Source organism: Hyalella azteca, unplaced genomic scaffold (genome assembly GCF_000764305.2).
Source record: "Hyalella azteca isolate HAZT.00-mixed unplaced genomic scaffold, Hazt_2.0.2 contig102, whole genome shotgun sequence".
Taxonomy (NCBI): domain Eukaryota; kingdom Metazoa; phylum Arthropoda; class Malacostraca; order Amphipoda; family Hyalellidae; genus Hyalella; species Hyalella azteca.
The window spans coordinates 29,587-54,128 of record NW_025930463.1 but is presented as its reverse complement, the minus strand read 5'-3'; the positions used below and the strand labels follow the sequence as shown (position 1 = coordinate 54,128).

Sequence of the window (24,542 nt, the reverse complement as noted above, 5' to 3'; positions counted from 1 at the left end):
GCCATTCATTCAATTTATTGATCATCTTGAGGTAATACAATTGTTACACAAAAAATCACAAGTTTTGAAGAATATTAATATCTTTTTCAGTAAGAAAACTTCAATTTATTGGAAACTCATGCTTCACATTACCTATTTTTTTCATCATAACTATGAAGTTAAATTGGATATAAGTAATCAAGTTGCACGCTTTATCTCTATTATTATATTGTATTTATATGCAAATTGGAATGGAGTATCAATCTCTTGCACGTGTTCCTCATTGTTGACTTGTATCATTGGACCATTTTAAACCTTGCTGACGAGCTACCCGACACTAGCGTCATTGACGAATATCAAGATCGGCGACAACGTCTCTTGTGCACAGTCATGGTCTCACCCTCCCTCATTACAATGGATCGCCCATCCCAACGGAACCCGTTCTTCGGTCATCACACCTTCATTCAGCAAAGATGCACATCATTCATCTCTGAAGGCCAGCTCAAATCTGCTCATCAATAACCTCTGAATGTTCACTTTCATTTAAAGCATTTGAATGGCTCATGTTTTATAGTTCTGACTATCATTTGGAGTCGTGATATGCTGGCCGTGTAGCTGGCAACATACCTGCAAAGGCTCCGTTAATTTCGAGGTCTATGCGAGATTCATGTGATCATTAGGGATGCGACAAGGTGGCTCGTTATCTTCACACTCATTGTCACCTCTCCACAGTGCAATCTCTGCATCATTAGTTCCTTAACGTTATCATAGAACGTTATGCAGGACTGTCTAGACGTTTTGCTATAGCGTGACTGGTTTATGGTCAATTCACTTGTTGGATTGCTACAACTCCTCGAAAAACCTACTGAATCCTAGTAATCAAACCATCAATGGTGCAACTCGTAGCGCAGCTCTGCTCATACCTTTGGCCTTTATAACAACATTTACCTCTCCTCTGTGTTTTTCCTAGAATAGCCTATAGATTTTTGATCAATATCGTTGCTAAAGGTACTCTGAACGTGTTAACCTTCACTTGATGTTGTACAGCTCATTAATACCTCTACGTTTTTTCGCCGTTTCTGCCATAGTTTATCACGGACCGTCATTTTATGTTGCCAACAATGCATACTTTCTTTGAAAATAGAGTAGTTATAAATTTCTGTATAGCCATCATAAAAATAACAATTTCCTCTAACATAACTTGGTTTGAATGCTGCACCTTAATTAGGAAGAATGAAGCCTTCAAGTTTATTGTACATTCCTTGAGTCTGCCTTGCAGAGCATTATAGGCTCATTGCTTCCCAAACCAAAATGAATGCTAATTCACTCGGTGTCAGCTATGGTCTGAACTCTGCTTGCAGAAAATGTCTATATAAGAAGGCTTAAACATCCACATGTTTTACATCTGCGAGCAAAAAAAAATCTACCTTCCAATTGACACAGACCGGATGAATGGTGATGGGAATGTTTGCTTCACTATCTACTTGAATTTATGCTCTGCTGAACATATGAACAGCAGTAAATTACCAATCCATCTGATTCGTTATCCAGTCTGCGTCAATTTTGAGGTCCCCAGATTCTAAATTCATTTCCAAATCATCATCTATCGCTATTATTTAAATTATGTCTGAGTGCTCTGACGTAATACCAATATTTATGTCCATAGGAATATTGTTTGACAAATTCCAGTTGTGAAGTGAGCAAATTATTATTATTATTCTCCCATGAAAAAAAAGGAAACAGAGCAAAGCTCGCACTATTTGAGCAATGTAGTTGTAGCATTCGTAGAATGTATCTTCAAGCAGCTTTTTCATGGCTTTAATTGGTCTAAAGCTGCCTTAAATTCTTGTAATTTCAAGAATACTGCCGCGCTGCTTCATTAATTAGGCTATATGAATACATTTGGTGTCGAAATGTACAAATTATTTGCTTGTCTTTGATAAAATTTCAACTATGAACTAAGTTGTAAACTCATTTGTAGTATAGAATGAACTTACCTTTCCTCGTTCACGCTACCCAGGAGACTCAGAAGTGCCCCCTCGCCCTGCCCTGCCCCCTGGCGTCACCGAGCGCGACTTGGAAATGTTCCGCAGCGCGCAGCAGGCATCCGAGCAGCTGCTGTCTGCCAACCACGTCACCGCGGTCGAGAGGGATCCCTTCAACATGGCGCGATGTCCGGCACGTATTCACTTCGGCCAGTACGACGTAACGACTTGGTACAGCGCTCCATACCCGCAAGAATATGCACGACTCACGCAGCTCTATCTTTGCGAGTTCTGTCTCAAGTACATGAAAAGTGAGAGCGTCCTCACGCGGCACCTCGCCAAGTGTCCGTGGCGAACTCCTCCTGGCTTAGAAATTTACCGTCATGAAGGCCTTTCTGTTTTCCAAGTTGACGGCAACGTCAGCAAAATCTATTGTCAAAATTTGTGCCTGCTCGCCAAATTGTTTCTTGATCACAAGACTCTTTATTATGATGTTGAGCCGTTCCTATTTTATGTTTTAACTAAAAATGACCTTAAAGGTTGCCATTTGGTGGGCTACTTCAGCAAGGAAAAGCTATCAGCCTTGAAGTATAACGTATCTTGCATCATGACCATGCCTCAGTATCAGAGACAAGGCTTTGGCCGCTTTCTTATCGACTTCAGTTACCTGTTATCTAAGAAAGAAGGTCAAGCAGGCACCCCGGAGAAGCCTCTCTCTGACTTGGGTCGTGTCTCTTACACTGCTTATTGGAAAAGCGTTGTATTGGATTACCTGTGGCGTTATACCTGCAATAAGAAGCAATCAGAAACTGGCGTTGATGCTGAGTCGGTGCTAAATGCAGCGTGTGGCAGCTTCTGCCTCAATGAGATGGTCAAGGACCTGGCCATGTATCCGGCTGATATCGTCTACACTCTACACGTGCTCGGCTTCATCAAACGCAGTCTCTCTAACAGGTCAGTTACCGCTGCATTTTACAACTGCATCGAATTTTGCATGTTGAGAGGCAAATATGAATGAACCTGGAGCCGCTGACTTGAAATTCTTATCAAATCCACATTAAATTTAACAGGTTATGGTATAAGCAGCTTGAATAAACGGCCATATTAGCCTTAAAAACTTGCACAGGTATGCGTAACAGCCGATTTTTCGTCCTCGATTAGTGGGTTAAGCTTGAAAAGCCGTCAGTGTTTGGCTGACGGGTGTTACAAACTCGTAACTATATCTGATAGTAGGGCTCCTGTTGTAACGAGCTCTCTCATATATGCAGGTTAGTGCTGAGTGTGGATGGGGCAGCCTTGGAGGCGCACGCGGCGCGTCAACGCTCCAACAACCGCCGACTGTCCCTCAATCCTGCAGCTCTGCGCTGGACTCCTCCGCCCGTGCAGTCCTTTCTCAACACGTCTCACTCATCGCTCTCCGATAATGTATGCGAATGTTTACTAACTTAAGTTACATTTCATTTGATGCTTGATTCCTTTAGGCGTTCGGCTACCAATCATCTTATGGAGCTAACTCATCGTTTATATTTTCCTCAGATGTTGGCTCCTATTTATATTTAATTTTTCATTTGCCATTAGTTAATGGCAATTACTTACATCTCGTCCCTTTATCTCAATGATAGGAAAATACGTTGACAGCTTTCTTCATACTATTTCGTGAAAAATTTGTATAATTTGCTTCCTTGGCAATCATTTACTCACCTTTGTTATGATTTGCGACAGGATTTTTCTCCCACGCGGTCGCCTACCCGCGCATTAAAATGCGAGCCGATGGATCACTCGCCATCTCAGAGGCAGGCAACTGTGCGCTCCCCCTCTCACTTGCTCATACGACCTAAACAGGAGGCCAGCAATTCCAGTCCCGAGGGCATATCCAAGGCAAATAAAATTACAGAGTTGTCGGTGACGCGCAAGCCTACATCCAAAGACAACGTCCAGGCTGGTAAGAACGAGCCATCTGGTGCTGCCTCTAGCGGTGCAAGAGGTCACGCCAGCGGTGTTGGTTCTGTCTGCTCGGAACCTTCCCTAGCTCATCTACCTGATGTTTCTAGCGGATTAGAGTCTTCAGTGACCCCGCCTGTTACCAAGAGAGGAAGAGGGAGACCTCCGAAATCAGCCACTGTAAGTCTCATTTAGGAAAATAAGTTAAATGCTGCAAATGTGCAATGGTCTGTTATATTCGATGAGAACCGCGATAATCTATATTCACCTCAAGAAATCAGCAAACGAGGAATTGAATTCGTTTAATTCATTAGAACATGCCTTATATAATCATGCCTTTAAACTTGAATCACTTGATTTGCTTTAAATTATTTAACTAAGTTTCTATTTGGCTTATTTCTATTTCAGTTGCAGAAGACCGTGCAGAAACTTACCGAAATAGACCAGGTGTTGTCAAGCAAATGTACGGAGCCATCATCAACCTCTTGTTATGCCGCTCCAGACGACTGCTCCACTGAAGATTCTCGGGTGACGAACAACAAGCTCTGTAACAGCAACAGTGGTTGCTCGGAACCTGACGATATCCAGCCTTCTTTGGAAGAAAATTCATCCTGGAGGCATGCAGCTAAAAAATCTTTATTCTCAACTCGAACATCCCATGCTAACCAGAGCAGGAAGGGGGCTTCCAATGGTTCCAGCATGTATGAATCTTCTAAGAAGTCGCCTGGCAAGAAAGATGCCTATGATTTTCGGGAAGAAGACAGCGATTTTGAAACTTCGTTTCCGTCCCGTCTGATGACCCGTCGGCGTGGTTCAGTTGCGGGCGAAGGTGGCTCTTATTCTAAGTCCGGTGCCGATTCTGGAGTGGGTATCTCTGAGAGAAGCAAGAGTGCCACAGAGGTGCCGGAGACACTCCCCTCGGTCATTACTACTACCATCTCTTCCACCACCACGATTCTCAAAGAACCTTTCGGGCACAGTGAGAGAAAGTCAGAGTCAGACACAAGTACTGTCGCTAAATCTAATAGTGAAGGTAAAGTCTGCACTGGGGGAGGTTGTGGCGAAGGCACTGTGCATCAGCTTCCGAGTAAACGGAGAGCTGCTCTCACTGGACGCAATGTGTCCCCTGATCGAGATAGCTCCCCGGGCAGAAGTGAGTTTATGATTCGTGACCAGATCTTCATCTCAGAATTTCGCCAGCATTAAAGTTTATTATTTTCTATAGGTATAGTATTATATCAAACCACTCTTCTTTAACCAATCCAAACATTCATGCATTTTTTTTCTTTTTGCTCTTTATTCAGTATTGGTGCGATTAGAGATTTCGATCGATAACAAAGTGAATTCACCTCGTAAAAATAAAGCAAACTAGAATAATCACTTCCTAGAACCTCGAAGCGAAATGCTCCGTAGGTATTATTCTCCTTATTTGTATGTCCATGCAAATAAAAATCTGTTCAGGTATCCATTTTCGTGAACAAAGTTTTTAGCTTCCTCTTAGTTAGTTAGAACTTGCCGGCTAACCGCATCATCACGCGTTGTATTGCACTCCGATGTCGTAAATTCTATAACAAACCTACGTTGACTTCACCATTCAATATTTGCTGCTTGACCCAGTTTTTTTTCTAGAGGTTTTGTTAAAAATAGTACAACTGCTGTGCATCACTGATCATCTTACTTGCTAACTCTTAATTAAATAGCATCTTCATTACCAGAGATCTCTTTTTATCTATCAGTTTTACTTATTTTTTTTTTTTTTTGCATCGGCGGCTTGTTAAACTTATATTTCTAACAGAAATATGACCTTGGGTATTCTGTATTGGATAATGAGAAAAGAGAAGCATTTTTCTTATCTAATGATTATTTATTTGACTTGTTTTCACGGTTCTTTATCGGGTCATCAAATAAATAACGGTGCTTCTAAGGGGTAATGTTTATATGTTCAACTAGAGTAAACAAAAAGCGTTGATCTAACTGCGGATGCGTAAAGCCACGAATTTGACGTTTGAGGCGTGTACGGCCAAACGAACGAAATTCTTCATTATTGTTGATCAAATTCCACGGCAAAGTCTCTCGGATTTCGTGGCCCAAAATCGATTTGATTAACTTTGAAAACGTTGAAAAATCTATGCATGCCAGTTTCTTTAATTTTACAAGTGTAACTATCAAACAATTTAATATTCAAATTCACGCAAGATTTTCCATATTTTTCAGGTCCTGAAGACAAACGGCGGGTTCGGCGTACAGGCTTGAGTGGTGTTTCTTCCTCTCGTCGCAGCACCGTCTCCCCAAGAGTTCCAGTCCTCGTTGTAGAAGAAGACGAGTCTCATCTCGCTGATGACGAAGAGGATTTTGTGCAGTCGAAAGCGGCGCATGGTTCGGTGCGCACGTTGGTGCGCGAGTACGAGAAGAAGCTGGTGAGACGGGAGGCTCGAGATAAGCGCCGTAGCTGCAACAACAAACTGTCAAGTGATGAAGAGAGCAGCAGCAGCCACAAGCCTCGCGTCGTTTTGGAAAAAGCCGCCACTTTGCGTGAAGCTAAGTTAAATTTTACCAGTGCTCTGGAAACCAAGAATGGACTAGAACGCCGTCCTAATAGAAACCATGGACCGAAGAATTTGGAAAAATCATCTAAAGAAACCAACCGTTTGGGCTTGGTCAGTTTCTCTGCTGAAACCGACGAAGATGAACGCGATTGTTTGTCTTCTACGTTGAGAAAACGCACTACGCTGTCGCATCGCAGCCGTCCTCAGAAGGAAACAACCAAAGAAGTGCCAAACATATATAATGAAAAAATTATTAAAAAGAATGCTGTTAGGCAGAATGAGAAAGGTAACCTTAGTACTTTAAATCCCGATAAAAATATGGTTCATGCTGATACCTGCGATCTATCGTCGGGGAATACAAATAGATTATCAGATGGCGATGTAACTAAGGATGAAATTTCTGTATCCTCGCCCGTAACGGCCTCCAATAATAAATGTGAGGAACAGCCACTGTTGACGCCTGCATCTCAAGACAGCGACGAGCAAAATATCGCTGACGACGCTCCGGCCCTTCAGAACAATAAAAACAAACGTGCTTCAAGGAAGAGAACCAAACCCTTTAAAAGTTTACGCATCAACAAATTAGAAGAGCTTCGAAAGTTGCGGGTGCAAGACTCGCTTCCTTATGCCCTGCCTCCTGATTCCTTATTTTCGGCTTTACAAAGTTCTAGCTTTCCGGGAGGTAAGAAAAACATGAGCACAGCAGAAACTGTCAGTTTACGTAGCATGCGCAAGTGCGGCGTATCGCAGCAGAAATTTTCAAACGGCGTAATGGATGTTGCGTCAGATCAGGAATCCGAAAAGTGCACAGTGGGCAAGGATGTGTCAGAGACTTTGTTGCCTCGAGATAACTTGAGCAACTGTGTAGATTCCGACTTGAAAAGCGATCTTGATGACGATAGACCGTGGCTCGAAGGCCTTAATGAGATACAAGATTGTCAATCATCTGATGATCTTCCAGATCTAACATCTGATCTTACGAGCCACAGGCTACCGAGTAAAGGAGATGATGTAAAGCTGCCTGCCCCCTCTCTGAAGCGAGGCAGAGAGCCCTCCGTAAGCCCACCGCGCTGCAAGAGAAGGAAAAGTGGCTTGACTGAAGGCTCTCCTTTAAAATCTCTCAAGCACCTGTCCAAGAGTGGTCACGAGGGCCGCATAACAAAACCTTGTCCAGAAGTTAATCTCGAAAAAGTGAAAGTAGAGAACTTAATAAAGAGAAATTCCGAGTTTCCAAGCGTCGCGAAAGAAAGTCCACGCAATTGCAAACCCGACTTGAAGGAAAGTGGCTCCCGCGCTCAGGCAGGACGGCGCTGTAAACGAGAACGTCGGCGCTCAGGAACCTCGGACAGCTCCCTGGAGAGGGGCCAACGTTTGATGGCTGCGCGGTCTAAAAAACCCCGAGGTACAGTGGCAAACAACAGCCCGACCCTGGGACATCCAAGTAATTCTCCTAAAAACTCGGAAAAAAGGTCAGTTTTTTTATATTGAACACATGGTTTTTCTGATTGGTTTCTAAATTTCATTTTAGTATTACTAAATAATAAATGTTGTTTTAACATGATTCGAAATTCTAACCATGTTGCAAGAGCCAAAAGTTCGTTTAGACGGGCAGCGCCGTCATACGAGCTTTAGGCTAAGCTGATTATGATCACTAATTTAGCTAAATTGATTTCGTTGAACGTATCTACGAGTTTTGAATTAATTTTTACTTCTATTTCAGCCCTGGCACAACGTCCCCTGTGAGTGTGACGAAGAAACTCCGTCTCATCAAAGGCATCACTCGTTCATCACTTGCATTGGGCAGCCCGATTCCTGCCAATTCCAATCCTGCAGATGTTGTCGCTTCCTCTTCAACCTCTACCAACAAAGGAGAATCAGTCGAGGCAATAGTTCCTCATGTTCCAGATTTGCGTGTAGATTCTTCCGCAAGAGGAGTAAATTTTCCGGTAACGGCGACGCAGAACGAGTGCAGTGCTGGTATTACAGCCGAGGCCACTGACGTAGGAGATGTCGGTAAGGAAAACCGAGACCCTGAAACGAGCTCTAGCGCTACTGAAGTTGAAACTGCTGAAGAAAGCAAGACGACGTCTTCACGAACCTCTTACCATCAATCTGCTTCTAACTCAGCGGTCTCCGTCTCTGATGCTATATCCTGCAAACGTGAAGCAGATGCTGATGTGACAGACATCGTTATGGAAATACGAAATGAACCTGAACTCAGTGAAGCTGATAAGGCTGTAGCCAGTATCATGCGTGGTGAAAGCTCTACCGTTACTGAGACTAATGATAGCAGCAAGCTCGATGTCGAAACACTTGAAGATGACGCTGCCTATCGAGCTGAAGTGAGTAAAGCTGTCGAAAGCATTTGGGGCAACGAAGAAGCTAGTAATGAGCCAGAACGACCTCTGAAACAATCGTACAAGGACTACAGTGAGCCTGTAGATCAAGATTTAGACTCTAATGATGCTATAGATCCCCAGATAACATTTCAATCTGAACCTACTTCACCGTCCGAACCGGTGTTGCTTCCTGATAAAACTCAAAATGCGAAGCCCCCATTTGTAATGTGCAGTAATGTGACGGATGAGCGGGTGTCTCAATTGACATCTATGATACGTGAGGACAAGTTGCCGTCAGTAGATGATGATGCGGCCAAATCTGTTTCACTAAACTGCAACCAGGGAAACGGTAATCTTATGATTGCAGAGGTCAATAATACCCACGGTCCAATGACACTAAGCACTGAGCAGATCGTCAACAATACTGCACCTACTTCAGCTGTTGCTTGTGATAACTTCTTAAGGAGTTCTGTCGCGCAGCCTCAGCCTCTGGTTTCCAGGATTGTAGTGCAACAGCCCCAGACAACTCCTACGTTCTGTGCTGTGACTGAATGCACCTCCCCCATTTCAGTGTCTGCTTTGTCTCAACCTCTGACAGTCTCTTTATCTCAGCAAACGTTGTCTCTTACCCTGTCACAGCCCGCCACTTCGTGGTCTCATATGCCGGCATTAGGAGCTACCTTATCTCAAAACGCTTCACTTGGCTCTGTGTCACAGCCACTTTCTATCTTAAGTCAACCTCTTCTACAGACAAGTTACTCGCAAAGCCACCCAATGCCTCATCAACAAAACTCACCCGGCCTCATGCTGAACCAGTCGCCTCCCAAGTCTCTGATGCAGTCTTCTATGACTATGCTCTCTGACCTTCCGTCATCTCTCAATTTGAATAATTCCACTCTCACCGTGCCCATTTCATCACCTCTCACCCTTCCTAATTCATCGAATCTCACTCTTCAGCAAACAACTTCTCTCGCCCTGCCGGTCTCTTCATCTATCAGTTTACCTATATCGAGCTCTGTAACTTTACCGCTGTCATCAACTCTCACCAGCAACTTGTCCTTGAATCACCAGCTACCACTTGTGTTACCTGTGCTCTCATCCATCCCTGTCGTGTCTCCTGTACCTAACTGTATCCCCGTATCTTCGTCGATTATGGCCAATTTGCCAGTTTACTCGCAGATACCATATATCCCTCCTGGTATGTCTGCTCTAGTCTCGTTGCCTGGTATGCCTGGGCTTCACCCCAGCACAATATCTCTTGGCCAACAACTTCAGCAAATTTTACCTGTAGGCTCAGCCTCTTTGAACACCCAGGCTATGCAGCAAGGTGCTGTGTCTTACCTACCACCAACTACTTCGCCTATCAAGTCTCTCGTGCCAATTGCTTCTAAGTCCTGCGCTCCGCCTAATTTATCCCCTCATCTTCCCATTGGCTCTCGAAATTCTAAAATTGTAGGGCAGTCCAACAAACAAAAAAGCATTCCTAAAGTCAATGCCGTGGCTATTTCCAAGAGTACCACCACCAAACCTACATCGAAGTCGACAATGTCAAAGCCTTCTTCCAAAGCTACTACCACCAAGTCTTCTAGAGCCACGAAGCCATCTTCTCGCTCCCAAAGTCGCGCTAGCAAGACCTGTACGAATGCGTCAAGCTTCGTTGTGGCTTCTAGCTCAGAAGCGGGAATTATTTCGTCCACGGGCACTTTACAGTCCATGAATGTTTGCTCTACGTTTTCAAATGTGACATCGGCTGCAATTTCCAACTCGTCAGTCGTAGAGGTTCCCACCATACAATTGGACTCGTCGTCATTCACTGTTCTGCCAAGCCCTCATGTACCCTCTACGACCAAGCCTACTCGTAAATCGCGATCCAGGTCGCGCGCATCCAGTAAGCAAACTCCAACGTCTTTGGCACGTGTGGACATACAACCAACCAGTGTTCATATGATTGCGAACGCTGGTAATATTTTCCCATTGAACTCACAGGCTTCCTCAGCACGAGTAATTAGTCCCACCATGTCAGCTAACATCACCAACGAAGGCATCGTAACTCTAACAAGTGTTCCGCATCTTACACAAAATGACTCGCAAATGGAGTGTATTTCTCAATCGGCTAACTATTCACCGTGCGTTTCGACACAGGCGGAGACGGTTCAGTTCACTCCTTCGACCGGGTCCATATTTACTACGATGCAGAGTAATCCTAGTCAAATGGCGCCAGTTCTTTCCTGGCCATCATCTAGTGCGAGCGACTCCACAGAATACCGAAATTCTGATGTCTATTCGTCTGTCAATTCTAACCAAAACACAGACTGCATTATTACATCCAGCGCCGACATTCTCGGCAATACTGAATTACAGGCTGATAGTGGAATATGTTCCGGTCAATCGGGCCCTGCAGATCAGTTCGACGCTCTACTGAATCTCGATGGTGACAAACTTCCTCAACCTGAGAGCAGTACTAGCATCATGAAATCTAATTGTTCTGATTTGACTACAATCTGTACTAACTCTATTGCATGCAGCGACGACACCTTGGCAGAAGAATCACCGCAACCGCTGTGTGCAAGCGCAATGGATTCTGTTGACCAGAATATGACCTTGACTCGTCGCGAACTTCACGGCAGCTCCGAAAATGTTTTGCAATCTCCCGAAGAAGACCTCAAGTTGTCTGGTCCACATAAGGCGCCCTTAGAAACTATATCTACGGCTGACATAGACTGCTACACCAAGCCGGAGTCCCCTAAGCTAACTCAATTGGACCCTGAAACGCCTTTGGTTCCAGCTGTAAGCACATCGCTCTATGAAGCAATGAATCGTAACACTCCTAGTATAGTACAGAATATCAATCAGTCTAACCTGGATCTGAGTGATAACGCAAACAGTTCACCGTCCTCTTCACCTGTACCTAACTCACTGAACACCACAGGAGAATCGTCCAAGTCTGTCCTATCGTCAGGTCCTGGATCAGTAAGTTCTAGCCGCCCAACTACTCCCTTCCCTGTAACATCCTCACCCCCGACTCATAACGCAGCGACTCTCAATACTTCAAATGCTCAAGTATCGCCGAATTCTTGTTCTTCTCAAACTTTGCAAACTGCTATTACCATGACTCGGGCAAATACGATTCCGTCGAGCCACACGTCAGAAAATCAAATTTGTTTCGTTTCTAATGACTCGGGCAATTCTGGTAGTGATAGCTGCGTATCTGAGGACAGAAATATGTCATCGTCTGGCAGTCTTGGTGAGGGCTGTTCAGCTGCAAGAGTTTCCGAAAACAATCGCGGTGAAGAGAAGTTTGCTGAAGATTCCATCGCAGCGCAGCTGGAACTCAAGATGGAAGATGCAGTGAGGAGCGTCACTGTGGCAGATCACGATGGTGCTTTTAAAGGTTCCGATTCGTGTGCGGCTCTTGAGGCATCCAATTGTGCTACATTGTCCTCAGAAGAGGAGACATCTATGGAGACAACTGCTGTGACCAGTCAAGGTAGTGACCCTCATATTGCTGGTTTTTTCTCAAACGACCAAGGAATGCGTGACTTGACACAGGAGTCTGCATCCAACTCATCCAGCTATGCATCCACTTCAACGGTAAATAATGCAATCACATCAATAACCTCTCGGCAAAACTCGACAGCTTCTTCTGTTACTTACTCTTCTATGTCTTCGGTTGCTTCTCCTCTCACTGCCCCTTCATCGCTTTCAGTGCCGTCTCCTGCTCCTCTTACCGCCTCCTTGGGGGTTCCCTCCCCTCTCGCTGTCCCGTCTCCTCTGCAGCCCCCGTGTGCCCCCGCTCCCTACACGCCGGTTTCCCCCAGCTCTCTCACTTCTCTGCCAGGGTCGCCTTCTGCTGAACTAACCCTCCTGCACTCGCGCTCTGAGCACAACGCGAACATGTCTCTGGAGTCAAGCCTCACGTCACTTCTCAGCAAGCATCCTGATGGTGTAGGCTTATCAGATCCTCAACACGACGGCAACATTTACGGTGGCATGGGTTATGACGCTCACCAGAATAAGTATCACGAAGCGTACCATCAGCACGAGATGTATAAAAATGCCATGTGTGACAAGACGCTCTTGACGAACGAAAGCTCCAAACAATCAGAACTCATGATGTCCATCACGCGGGATATGGACTGTTCTGGACAACAACTTTCGTCAGGCTCTGCTAAACCTGCGTCTGCATCTGTAAACAATGGCAGTGTTGTTCAGGGCCCAACACCAACTCCTCCACATCAATCTGATGGCGGCAGCTTAGGTGTTTACACTCCGGATTCCACTACCAACTCTGTTCACTCCATGCAAGGATATTCCCAAGGAGACTTCGATGTGTCGCAGCTTGGCATTGAATCCCCGACATCAATTAGCAGCAGCAGTGAGATGGCTCATTCAGTCGAGGCGCCACAGCAATCAACCACTCCGCACAGCTTTTCTGACTGCGCTCAGCAGCAGCAGCTCCCACCTGCACAAGGCAGCCTTCAAGGAGTGCCCACCTCGTCCACGCCTCCTAACATGAACCTTTCATGCTCTGTTCCTGCACAGTCACAACTGCAACAGCAAAGCGCTTCTCATTTATTGCCTACCTCAATGCATTCTGTCTCCCTGGCAAATTCTGCAGCCGCTGCCCATCATGCGTCGTCTGTCAGCATGGCTCATCTCTCGAATTCTCATCTCCATCCTGACCTTCACTCGATGGCACAACCTGCTCTGACGTCAGCTGCGCCAGCAGCTCGCACTAGTCGCGCTACGCCTATCACTAGCATAACCTCTCAACCCAACACAACTTCATCCACGTCTGTTTCGACTTCATCGAGATCTCGTTCATCCAAGTCCAAACAACGGCACATACAACCCAAACCTTCATCGAGCAGTAGCAGCTCCAGGGGTGCAGCAGCAGCAGCAGCGGCTGCTGCTGCCGCCGCCGCCGTTGCTAATCAATATACTTCCAATATACCATCGGCTGCTACTTCACAGTCGCACATGATGTCGCAAAGGATGGCCGTGAGTCCTCATCTGATGCACCAGCACGCAGCCCATGCTGCAGCTGCCGCTGCTGCTGCTGCGCACCCTCGCTCGTCTCATACTCCTCACCCGTCACATCAGTCGGCAGCAGCCGCGGCTCACATGCAGAACTTCAGCCATTACCCTAACTACATGATGGGGTATCCTTCGATGGGGTACCCTGGTCACGCCTATCAAACGCATCATTCTGGCTACCCTGTGGCTCCTTCACCCTCACCCTCACACCATCGTCACTCTGCTGCCAACTACCACTTCTTAAACTCAAATCCGCCGGTTTCGTCGCCGTCGAGTGTCAGCCACATGACCTCTCATCCCTCGAGTGTCACACCTCACCTCCCTAACGCTGCCCACCCGTTACCCTCTAGTGGCACTCCACATCCGCATCCGTCCAATACTCCCCACCCTCCCCATCATCAACAACAGCAGCAGCAACCTGGAGCTTCATCAACGAGCTTGGCTCACCTGCAGCAGCTGACAAACGGAATTCCAGAGATGATTCTGCCAGCGCCGCAACCTGGAGTTCCTGGACAACACATGATGCCTCAGCAGTGTGGGGAAGCGACGCCCCCTGCCTCCCACAGCACAGTCACTCCGCCCCCTCAGCAGCACAACGCTTCAGTTCTTGCTGCTCAGCACTCGGCTCACTCCGCCACTCCAGTGAGTGTCTCTGCCTCCCTTCCCTCGCCTCACGCAACCATAACCCCTCCTCTAAACTTCCCATCTCACAACAGCGCCGCATCACTCTCCCCCACCGTGCCCTACAAGCCGTACAAGCAACAGCAGTTGCAGCAGCAACAACAACAGCAGCAGCAGCAACAACAACAACAGGTTGGCGTTTCGTCACACTCTCCTCATGCCACACTTCCACCTCATCCCCATCACCAAATGCCGTCCAACATGATGACGTCTGCTGTTCTCGGCTACCAAATGAACGGTTACCGCATGCCAACACAAGGCCACATGAGCGCCCTGAACAACCCGTACCTGAGCAGTCCCGCTTTTATCAACGGACCACAGCTGCCCATGCAAATGATGCACCATCATCACGTAGCCGGGCAGTACCAGGAGGCAGCTCGACAGTCGTACCATTCCTCGTATCCCATGGGTGCGTCAAACCTCATGCATCAGCTCAACTCCTCAATGCGACGTTAAGCCGCCTCTTTCACATCTAACTTTCATGTTCTCAAGCACCGTGAAGCAAGCTCTCTGTCCTCGTTCAAGAAAGGTAGCAAAATGACGACGTCCTGAACTGGTAATCTGCTATGCATAAGTGCTCCGTGCGAAAAGTTGCTTGCTGAAATTCCGCCGAACAAATGATGATAATATTGGATCTATTAAAGTTGGCTGTCTTAATGTTGTGTTGCTTCTGTACGTCATTTGAGTATAAAAGCTGTTCGAGTACGTATAGAAACGAGTGTGAGCGCAATGAACACCTTCCAGCGATGAACGCTGGGGCCAGTAGCTATTCGAAATGTGGCCACAGAGAACGTTGTAAATATTATCATTCATGAAGTACGACGTTCCGTCTGACACGTCTCTAAATCTAGTTTTCCAAGTTATTCGTGCTATGCCTAAAAGAAATTATACATAATTATTTTGTTTCTCATTTGTCTTCATATTTTTACAAGAATGAGTTGGCTTCATTTTCTATTTCGATGTATGTCTTATCATTTTGGTAGCTTTTATTCCTTGCCTTTAATTCCGTTAGCGTTGATGTCGCCTGGCTTGCTCACCCCGGTTCATTTTAATTGTGGTATTTATGATACAATTATTTTTTACTGACGAAAATTTGTTGCTTGAGCCTGAACTTATCACTGACTTCTTTTCATCTTTGCCCTCGCTATTTTCGCCCAATTTCACGCTTAGTACTTTGCTTGCGTTACCTACATACCAAATTCAACTTGGCATATAATCTAGTTTGAGTAGAAGCGGGTTGGAGGAATGAAATACTTCCGTAATCTCGGTGAGTTGTACGTGTAGGAGTTACGATTTAGATTAATTTTGTGCGATTGTTTTCTTAATTTGTAAGTGCATTTCTCAACCACTTCATTTATTTAGCATTTGTTAAGCCTTTGTCACCCAAGCATCTGATGTTGAAAATTTTGACCGTATGAAGTTGCCGCCGTCCTTGCCGTTATTTTTTAGAAATAAAATTATTCGTCCTGTAGTCGACTCATATTTGATCTAGTCTCTAACGTCATTAGTTCATTAGCTCGGCCAATCAGAAACGTACAATTCAGAAAAATCTCGCCCCAGTGCCATAAACCCGAGTAAAGTAATGTATTTTTTTTCTAATGTTTCTCGTTGCTGGCACTACTTTTCCCTTGCTTCCAATATACAAATATACTCTTAGAGCAGTTATGTGTCGAAAAAAAACTTTGAAAGGTCTCACAATTATATTAATGACCTTTTTTTTGTTTGAACTTTCCACCCATCTCGCGTTGTCAGAATAATTTATCGTATACGTATATAACTTTTCCTTTGATTTTCTGTTGCGTTTTCACTGTAACCGACATAGGCTTTATCATTATATTGATGTGATTATATTAGCAATGGATGTGAAATTTTATCAAGTAACATTCACAACAATGCGCCATATAATCGAGGCGCTCTTAGTCGGATGGCACCTGAGTCGGAATCGTGCTTAGTCGGATGGCTGGCTCGCCGCTATGGTCCTGAGAATGTACTTTGGTAAACTCGCTTATTTCTTGTATGTGATTGGCGGGTTCATCTTGAAAAGCTCTCAGCGATTTGTGGACGTAGTTATAAACTCTTGACATTTTTTTCGTGGTACGGCACCTAACCAACACTAATTGTTATTGTTCATTACCTCCATGCCCGACTTTGTATCGCCGACCCGGACTTTGTATCGCCGAGTACCTTGATGAACACTGTGTGTTCGTTTTGTGTTAATTTAGCGCTTATGATTTGTCTTGCTTGTAAACCTAGAATGAAATTCGCGTTCTCGTCTCTTCTTGTGCTGATATCTTTTCTGCTATTCTTGGCGGCTCTAATCAGAAAACCGCTTTTTGGAAAATGCAGGACAACAATCAATTTGTCTATTGAGCATTTGATGTCAATTTTAATGCAACTCCTTAGTTTTTCTAACGCTGATACCGCATCTTGATGGTTGCATGAGTTGCGAACACGAATTGAAATTAGCTGTGTGCTTGGTTGAAATATTTCAATCCTCGCTTCATGGCAGCGTTGCATGGTATATAGCAAAATTTGAGGGAAAAAAGTCGATGATGATGATGAATAACTGCAAATTCATCAACGGTCAGGTTGCTAACTGTACAGTGTTTTTTGCGTCAAGTTATCGAAGAGATCTACTTGCTAGTAGTTCATTCGCAGTTCGCACACATAGTTCGTGACCGGTAATATGGACAAACTCGAGTAACTCCCCTTACTCAGTCGTCTTTTCTAAACATTGTGATAGCTCTTACGAAGAAATGGGGTCGTTTGAAAGCCAAAGATTGTCGGTTGCAGCTAATGAACGTGACTCCTACTTATCTGCTTGCAAAAAATCTATTTTCGTGTACTAGGAAGCTAGCTTCATTATATTATTTAGATATGTATAAATTTCGCCTGAATGCTTAACATGCAATTTCTGGTGTACATCTCTTTTTTTTTTTTATATCTGTATGAAAGTTTAAAAAATTATTTCCTTGTGTAGGATTTTTGTACAAATTGACCAGTTTTTTGAGTAAGTACTTATTATGTTTTTTATTGGCTAATTCGCACTGTAAGATTATCTGTGCGCATTGAATTATTTGTATTAAAATAGCATGCCATGTTGTAAATAATCTTGCTAACTCCGCTGGTACGCATTCGGTTGCATCTCGTCTGAACTCCCAGCCTGGCTAATGACTAAGATTCGCAGTCGTTCATATGCTTGCTGCAGCTTATTTGTTCATGAATTTGTTTTCCAAAAGTACAAAAGTCGAGTGTTAGGGAATAAACCCTGCCGGTATTATTAAATCGTGTCGAGATTATCTCCCTTCATCTGTCCATGTCATGCAGTTGTGCCGCCGTAGCAGTTTTCTACTGACATTCCCAATTCGCTGATACGTTCCTGTACGTGGACCCAATCTGTTCGGTTACTAATGATTCCTTGTAATTTGTCATACAAATCTCCTGTCGGCGTTTGCGCTGTTGGACTTTGCCGAATAACGTTTCTTGGCGAAGGTTTTAGTGGTTGCTCGTGGGGGAGTTGTGAACTGTAAAAATATCGGACATTGTACACGAGTGGTCTAAAGGAGTGATCAGGGCTGTTGCGAACGAGTGATGTTAAGGAGTGGTCAGGGCTGTTGCGAACGAGTGATGGTAAGGAGTGATCAGGGCTGTTGCGTAGGGCTGTTGCGAACGAGTGATGTTAAGGAGTGATCAGGGCTGTTGCGAACGAGTGATGGTAAGGAGTGATCAGGGCTGTTGCGAACGAGTGATGGTAAGGAGTGATCAGGGCTGTTGCGAACGAGTGATGGTAAGGAGTGGTCAGGGTTCTTGCACACGAGTGATCGAAAGAGATGAAACAGAGCGACACGACGAGTTTAGAGAAGAAGCATAAATGGTAGGATCGACTGTCGCTTCTTGCATCGAGTTCGATGTCTGTAAATATTCGTTAGTAATGTAGCTTAAAAGAGGATGCAAGTCCAAGGTAAATAATTTTTTTTTCTAAGTTTTTTGTAAATATTTGATGTTGAAACCAAAAACTCGCTTCTAGATCCTATTGATTATTAGCCTTGAAGCGCTTGCCCTGGTACTATATTGTTTACCGCCGTATGCTTTTTCTTGTATTTGCTGTTGACAGTTCAACGGCGTCGCTAACCAGATGAAGTTGCCAGCGACTGAGGCTCTCAGGCATTATACTCTTTACTGTAAATATATTAATTATTCTTAACCATTATAGCGGTCTGAATACCTTATCATATTTGTATATATTTGTTGTTGTTTAGCTGAAGATGTTGAAAACTATTGAATATGTTGCATCTGATCACTGTGTAAACACAATAAATAGATGATGAAGAGCTATTTCTTTTCCTCGACTACCTCGTAACGTAAATAAACCGCAGTTAGGTGGATAACAGCACATACATTGAACAATTTGTGGCGCCATTAACCTCCGCTGTCATTGAACACAGCGAGATTGTGCATGGAGTTTTATAAATTTGTTCTGCTACGAAATTCGATAATGGATTCAGGAAATAAATCCTATTTTAATATTTATCATGCCTTCACGCATGTTCCCTGAAAGTAAATGGCGTGTGCTTATTACATTCACATGACCATCTATACTCGATTGCTCTAGCAGGTTATTAATATTCAGAGTTCATTTGTTCAAATTTATTATAAATATGAACGAAACCTTATATTTATATTGACGAATCAGCTAAGAGAACAGTCCCTGCTGTGAATCAAAAAGTAAAGTGACCTATTGGCTGGCAAGTGAATAGTTTCAACGCAAGCTGATTTGCCAGCCATTACAGCTTTAAAATGTTCTCTATTGTGTACAAACGTCCTCAGGTTGCTACACTCAATAGTTTACGTATAATTTAAGTTGATAGTTATGTTCCAGGGCAGAGATTAACGAAGCTTCGCTAAGTTCACGTAACTTTTCGTACTTACGTTCAAAAAGTTACGTATGGCGTAAGTCAGTCAAAATTTGGCATTAACAAAACTGTCTTACGCATGACTCATCTGAAAAGGTATTATCAAAACCATACAACTAACTGACCAATCAGAGGCTTTCGATTTGCTGTTCCTAGCTCCTCCTGTCGACTCAGTGCGCAGAGCGCGTGGATGGAAGGAGGTTGTGTCGTGTCAGCGGCATCAGCGTAGACTGACTAGGGTGCAAATGGAGAAATAAGTGTGACGTTATCCAAATAGCAATGCACTTGTTGTTGTGATCATTCATCAAAATTTCTTGCAATCAGGGCAAAAAAATTGCTCTATTCCCATTCAAAACTAGAAGACTTTTTAGAGAGACCTAGAATTTAGAAAATTTTATGAGTTGGAGTTGTGACTGTCAGAGAAAAAAAGAAATATGTGTACGGAGCTAAAAAAATGGTTGGCTTGTCAACCTCCACATAATTTTGAATCAAATAGGCATGAAGATATTTTGAATCAAAAGGCATAAAACTCTTGAACATGAATATCAACATTTGCTTGTAAATTGAAACACAAGAGGAAAACAAATTAGCTTCTGGTATAAACTCAATCGAATATTTTTTCCTAAAAGCATTAGCACGATCCCATATTATACCTAAGTCTCATTATTGACAAAATTCTATTACAATTCAACTTGCTGCTAGTAAATTAATAGTCTCATATTGCTTCAACACTCAAAATTTGTACGTAACTCCGCTTACGACACCTCCGAGCAGGCGTACAGTTATGCACAAATTTTTGTACGTAGCTTCCCGCGCAAATGTTTCGATAATGCCACTCAGTAGAGTCACGTCCACTTAGCTGTACTTACGCTAAACGTTAGCGGCTACGTATACTTAGCATGTTTTGATAATCCGGCCCCAGACAGATCGAGCAGCGACAGCAACAAATAGAACTAACGACACAGTTTACTACGCTTCAATTTTTAAGTAACGTGGTGAAACTGGGCAAGCAAATCATATTGTCTAGCGGCCGTACATATAATACATATACATATCAGTAGTTTGCACTTCTCAATCTTATGTCATTAATTCTATCAGTAAGTTCCTGATATCTGGCATTAAGGTCCGAATGTCTCGCGGTCTCGTGAGCGAGCTGCTGTTCGAGGTGCTGCTGCTGCTGCTCCTTCTTGACGCGGTAACGCGCCTGCGCGGGACGATTAATTTCTCTTTCGTGCGCCCTGCGCTCCTCGGCTGTCAAGTTCTGCAGGCTTTTCTTGGGGCGACGCTTGCGTGGCTTACCAGATGCCGTCAGCTCAATATTCTAAATAGAAGTGCGACAAAATTATTTCCGATGTAACATTGAAGGAGGATTACTCTGAAGTACGACAATAATCTGAATTCTAACAGCCCGTGTAGATAATGTGATAAGATTCAAATGTGACCGACTTCTAAAATATCGCGTTTCAATGCAAATAAAGTTTCACTCCTTTGGCTCTCTTCCTCCATGGGTGATAATCTTTATACCCTATATTTTCACCAAAAATACATACGTAGTTGAATAACTTAGCCACGCAGACAAAATTCGATTTTAGCATAATTTCCCATCAAATACAGCATCTTCTCTTTCATGTGATAATAATTTTAATACGTGCAATTGGGTGCAGTCCTAGCCCATCGCTCCTAATGAGAACTGAGCAAGGATCTAATGTCACGTTTGATTGTAAAGCCCATTTCCGACTCAACTTTTTTAAAAAGATTTTGGAAGTTCTATATGAATGACGTACGACAGTTTCATTTTTTTTGATTAATTGAGGATGGTCGAGAACTTACGGTAGAATCATTGAAATATTAAATATGAAGAAGTCTCATGATGCAGACTCCTTCAACTTTATTCTTAGTATTATCAAGTTGTTCGGGACACAACACGAATATTTCTCACTGGCGATCTACCCACCTCAGCCGATGAGTGACTCTGCATGGCATATTGCGGTGAGCTTGAAGCTCCTCTGGAGTAAGTGGACTCGGGAAGCAATTGGACTGAATTGTCGGAGTAATTTCCTAGTGACAAATCAGAAAAACCGTAATGCGGTTCCACGATCTCTCTTGGATGGCTAAATCGTTCTCTGCTTCTTACTGCAACGTCTTCATTGTTTATCAAATATTGAGGACAATTCCCAGGAGGAAGGCTCGTAAGTTGAGGATTTGTGTGGCCATTGAAATCTCCGTAGAGGCTTGAAGAAACTTGGTCGTAAGGTGAAATAAAAGAATCACCGTTGCCGCGAAAGCAGGCGTACTCGTCTACATCCAAGTCTTCTTCACGATTTTCGTAGGTCGGACGAGGCTGGCGCCAAGTGCTGGAAGATCTCTGACTGCCGCTCGACTGATCCCAGTTAATAAGGGATGAATTAGTCGGAGGAACGTAAGGGAAGCTAGTAGTTGTCGGAGGAACGTAAGGAAAAGTTGTGTCCAGCGGCTGAAGCTCAACACCGAGAAGGTCCTCAGGAAGGGACTGATGCGATGGGTGATTGGCAAAGCCGGAGTTATTAACCTGCGGAGTTTCGCCGTTCCACGACTGAAAAAGATTACAGTGCTCCATTGTTGAAGAGGGACTTCCGAAATCAGTTTAGCTCAAGGTGACTGAAGTGACTGAGTTCCAATCGATTCCTCTCCGAGTTTATATCAAAGTTATCCCATAGTAATTCCCATTGTGTGGTAAGGACAAGATTCGAACTTGTTTCTTATCGACAACGGAACAATGCTCTAGTTGCCAAACGTCGTCGGAACGTTAGTTGGACACCAAGCTACAGTTTCGAAGAGAATTATAACACTTCCATTTGACTCGTTCAGAAGTGCCATCTCGGACAAATGATATACGTAGTTTATCCTAATTACAATATCCAAATCAGCGTTTTCAAGATCTCGAATTTTGAACTCGACGCGGGTCTGACTTAATTCGATCGGTACAAAAAAATTATCATGGAGGGGGATTCCTCACAACGCCATAAATGACCATCACGATTGATCCATTTATGCTCGTGGCCATACTTATTTTTGTGGAGGTGAATATAAACTGTGTTATGGGAATTTTTTAGAGAAATTTACAACTGCAAGGACTTGCAACTCTCTTCAGTGAATCAAAACGCATGGAATAGTTATTTTTGCAATTGTTGGACACTATTTACTTGCCGGACGCAAACGATATAATAAGAAATACCCAATACCATATTCATACAATTGATAAACGCGCTGAGAAAAATCTTGATCAAGAATAACACCCTGTATTTGTCGCCAGATAATCTATAAATTCGATAAATGTAAATTTTTTGTTATATCACGAATAGTTAATAACATTTATAATTTTATATATCGATATAACTTATTTAGGAAGTGCTTTGGCTGGCAAACGTTGCCTCGTGCAGCGTAGCCGTGGGGAGGAGGTATATATATTTCCTTACCGCCACCGCATGACAAGACACAAGACGTGCTGCTATCTACACGACTTTGCCAATAAGGCTTGACCCCTCTTGGTATCTGATGTTGAAATAACGTTGAATTAATTACATTCCAATAACATATACTCAATCGACTTTGTTTTAACGTCATTTGCTTGGAGAAGTAACATTAAATTAATTATATGATGTTAAATGAGGCTATCATTCGACCTAAGTTCGAATGTGTATCATTTCAATGGAAGAACTGTGATTACAAATTATTTCTTTTCATGGGATTGGGTAAATAAAGTTGTAAGACTAGTGAAATATGAGTAAATTTAATGGTTTCGTCGGATACTAGAGTAAGTTTTAGTAAAATATCTGGAGTCATCAACAGTGAACACATCAAATCCTTTGCAGTAGACGGAATTCTAAAAAATATTAAACCAAAATTAGTGTATGGCGTAAATTTTACAGGAATTCACAATCACTCAAAAGTAAATACGTAAAGGCTGAAGTCATGAGAAAGCCGCTGTTTCATGAAACCTCTGACCATAACGTATTCTTCGATTTCCCATAATGTATTCCTAATTTCCATAACGTATTCCAATGTCTAGAACATATTCTTCAATTTCCTATAATGTATTCTTTATTTGTCAAGTACCTATCAGAGATATTTGAGATATCTTCAAAGTGTTGACGGCAAAATAAATCGAACGTATGAGATTACAACAGAGCCAAGTCTGTTAGAAAATTCAACATTAATAAATAAAAAGTTATTACAAAATAAAATAATAACTAATTATGAACGATTCAACAAGATTCAATAACAAATCTACAACACAAAGCAAATTTGGGCACCTATGCTGCAAACCTGCAGTTGAAGCGGAAAAAATTAGCGAAAAGATTAAATCATTGAAAGAATTTCCCGGCAATGGGCGATGGCTGCCACAGTTGAGGTCGGATGCTAATTACTGAAGATGTAATTGTAAGTGCGGTGCAGCATGTCACCGCATTTTACATTTATTTACATGATACGCTTGTAAAGATGGTGAAGGGGAAAACTTAAGAGTAAAAAAAAAACGAGAACACAAAATTCTATAATTTAATCTTCCAGCTTCCTTGCAGCAGGAATAAAATAAGCCTCCATGTAATTTTGTTCAGGTTTTGAATGTATGCAAATTCTTTACCATTAGAATTGCACGATTTAATTTGATGCATTTCAACGTTTAAAGCGAAGCCTGCGAGCAACACGAATCCTCAAACGTTTGCGCCGGTGATATAGATATTCTAACAGCGTCCCCTTCATGACGTAATTTGCTATCAGTCTAAATGATAGATACGTAACAAAGATACAAGCTTATCGTCGCAAGTCGACCAAATTTCGTGTAGCGTCGCTGTTAAGGAACCGTACTTGAGTTGTCTGTAATCGTTGTCCGCACCAGGCTGTTGAAAAATAACCATCTCAGCGACTTCCGGCTCCGTGTAATGTACTCGGGTCTCCAATATTACGCCACGTTGATCTTGAACAACATGCAACGCGAGCAGAACTTGTTTCGTTTAATAAACGAACATTAGCGTGACGAATTTCAACAGCCGAGCTGATGTTTTCATTTTCTTGCATGTGAAAGGTAAATTGGAGCAGTAAGTTATTAGTTTAAAACTACGAAATATCTTTGGTACTCATCTG

At 43.3% G+C, this 24,542-nt stretch overlaps 2 protein-coding genes across 2 annotated transcripts in view; one reads left to right on the top strand and one right to left on the bottom strand.

Annotated features, from left to right (window-relative positions):
- Positions 1–16,527, top strand: part of LOC108666772 (serine-rich adhesin for platelets) — a 31,270-nt gene extending 14,743 nt beyond the window's left edge. Inside the window, exons 7-12 of the mRNA XM_018153695.2 lie at positions 2,000–2,918; positions 3,233–3,389; positions 3,687–4,085; positions 4,314–5,058; positions 6,120–7,920; positions 8,172–16,527. Coding sequence (XP_018009184.1) covers positions 2,000–2,918; positions 3,233–3,389; positions 3,687–4,085; positions 4,314–5,058; positions 6,120–7,920; positions 8,172–14,964 — 10,814 coding nt within the window. The 3' untranslated portion in view covers positions 14,965–16,527. The remainder of the gene's footprint in view (positions 1–1,999; positions 2,919–3,232; positions 3,390–3,686; positions 4,086–4,313; positions 5,059–6,119; positions 7,921–8,171) is intronic.
- A 3,819-nt stretch (positions 16,528–20,346) lies between these two features.
- Positions 20,347–22,017, bottom strand: LOC108666771. Its single transcript, XM_018153694.2, has 2 exons — positions 21,376–22,017; positions 20,347–20,742 (listed from the first exon to the last, which is right to left on the bottom strand). The coding sequence occupies exons 1-2, from the start codon at positions 22,015–22,017 to the stop codon at positions 20,476–20,478; spliced, it is 909 nt and encodes a 302-aa protein (XP_018009183.1). The 3' UTR covers positions 20,347–20,475.
- Positions 22,018–24,542: the final 2,525 nt, after the last annotated feature.

Coding starts and splice junctions, on each gene's coding strand:
- LOC108666771 (XM_018153694.2), bottom strand. CDS start 22,017: ATGGAGCACTGTAATCTTTTTCAGTCGTGGAACGGCGAAACTCCGCAG. Junction 20,743..21,375: donor AGAGTCACTCATCGGCTGAG/GTGGGTAGATCG, acceptor ACTTCTATTTAG/AATATTGAGCTGACGGCATC.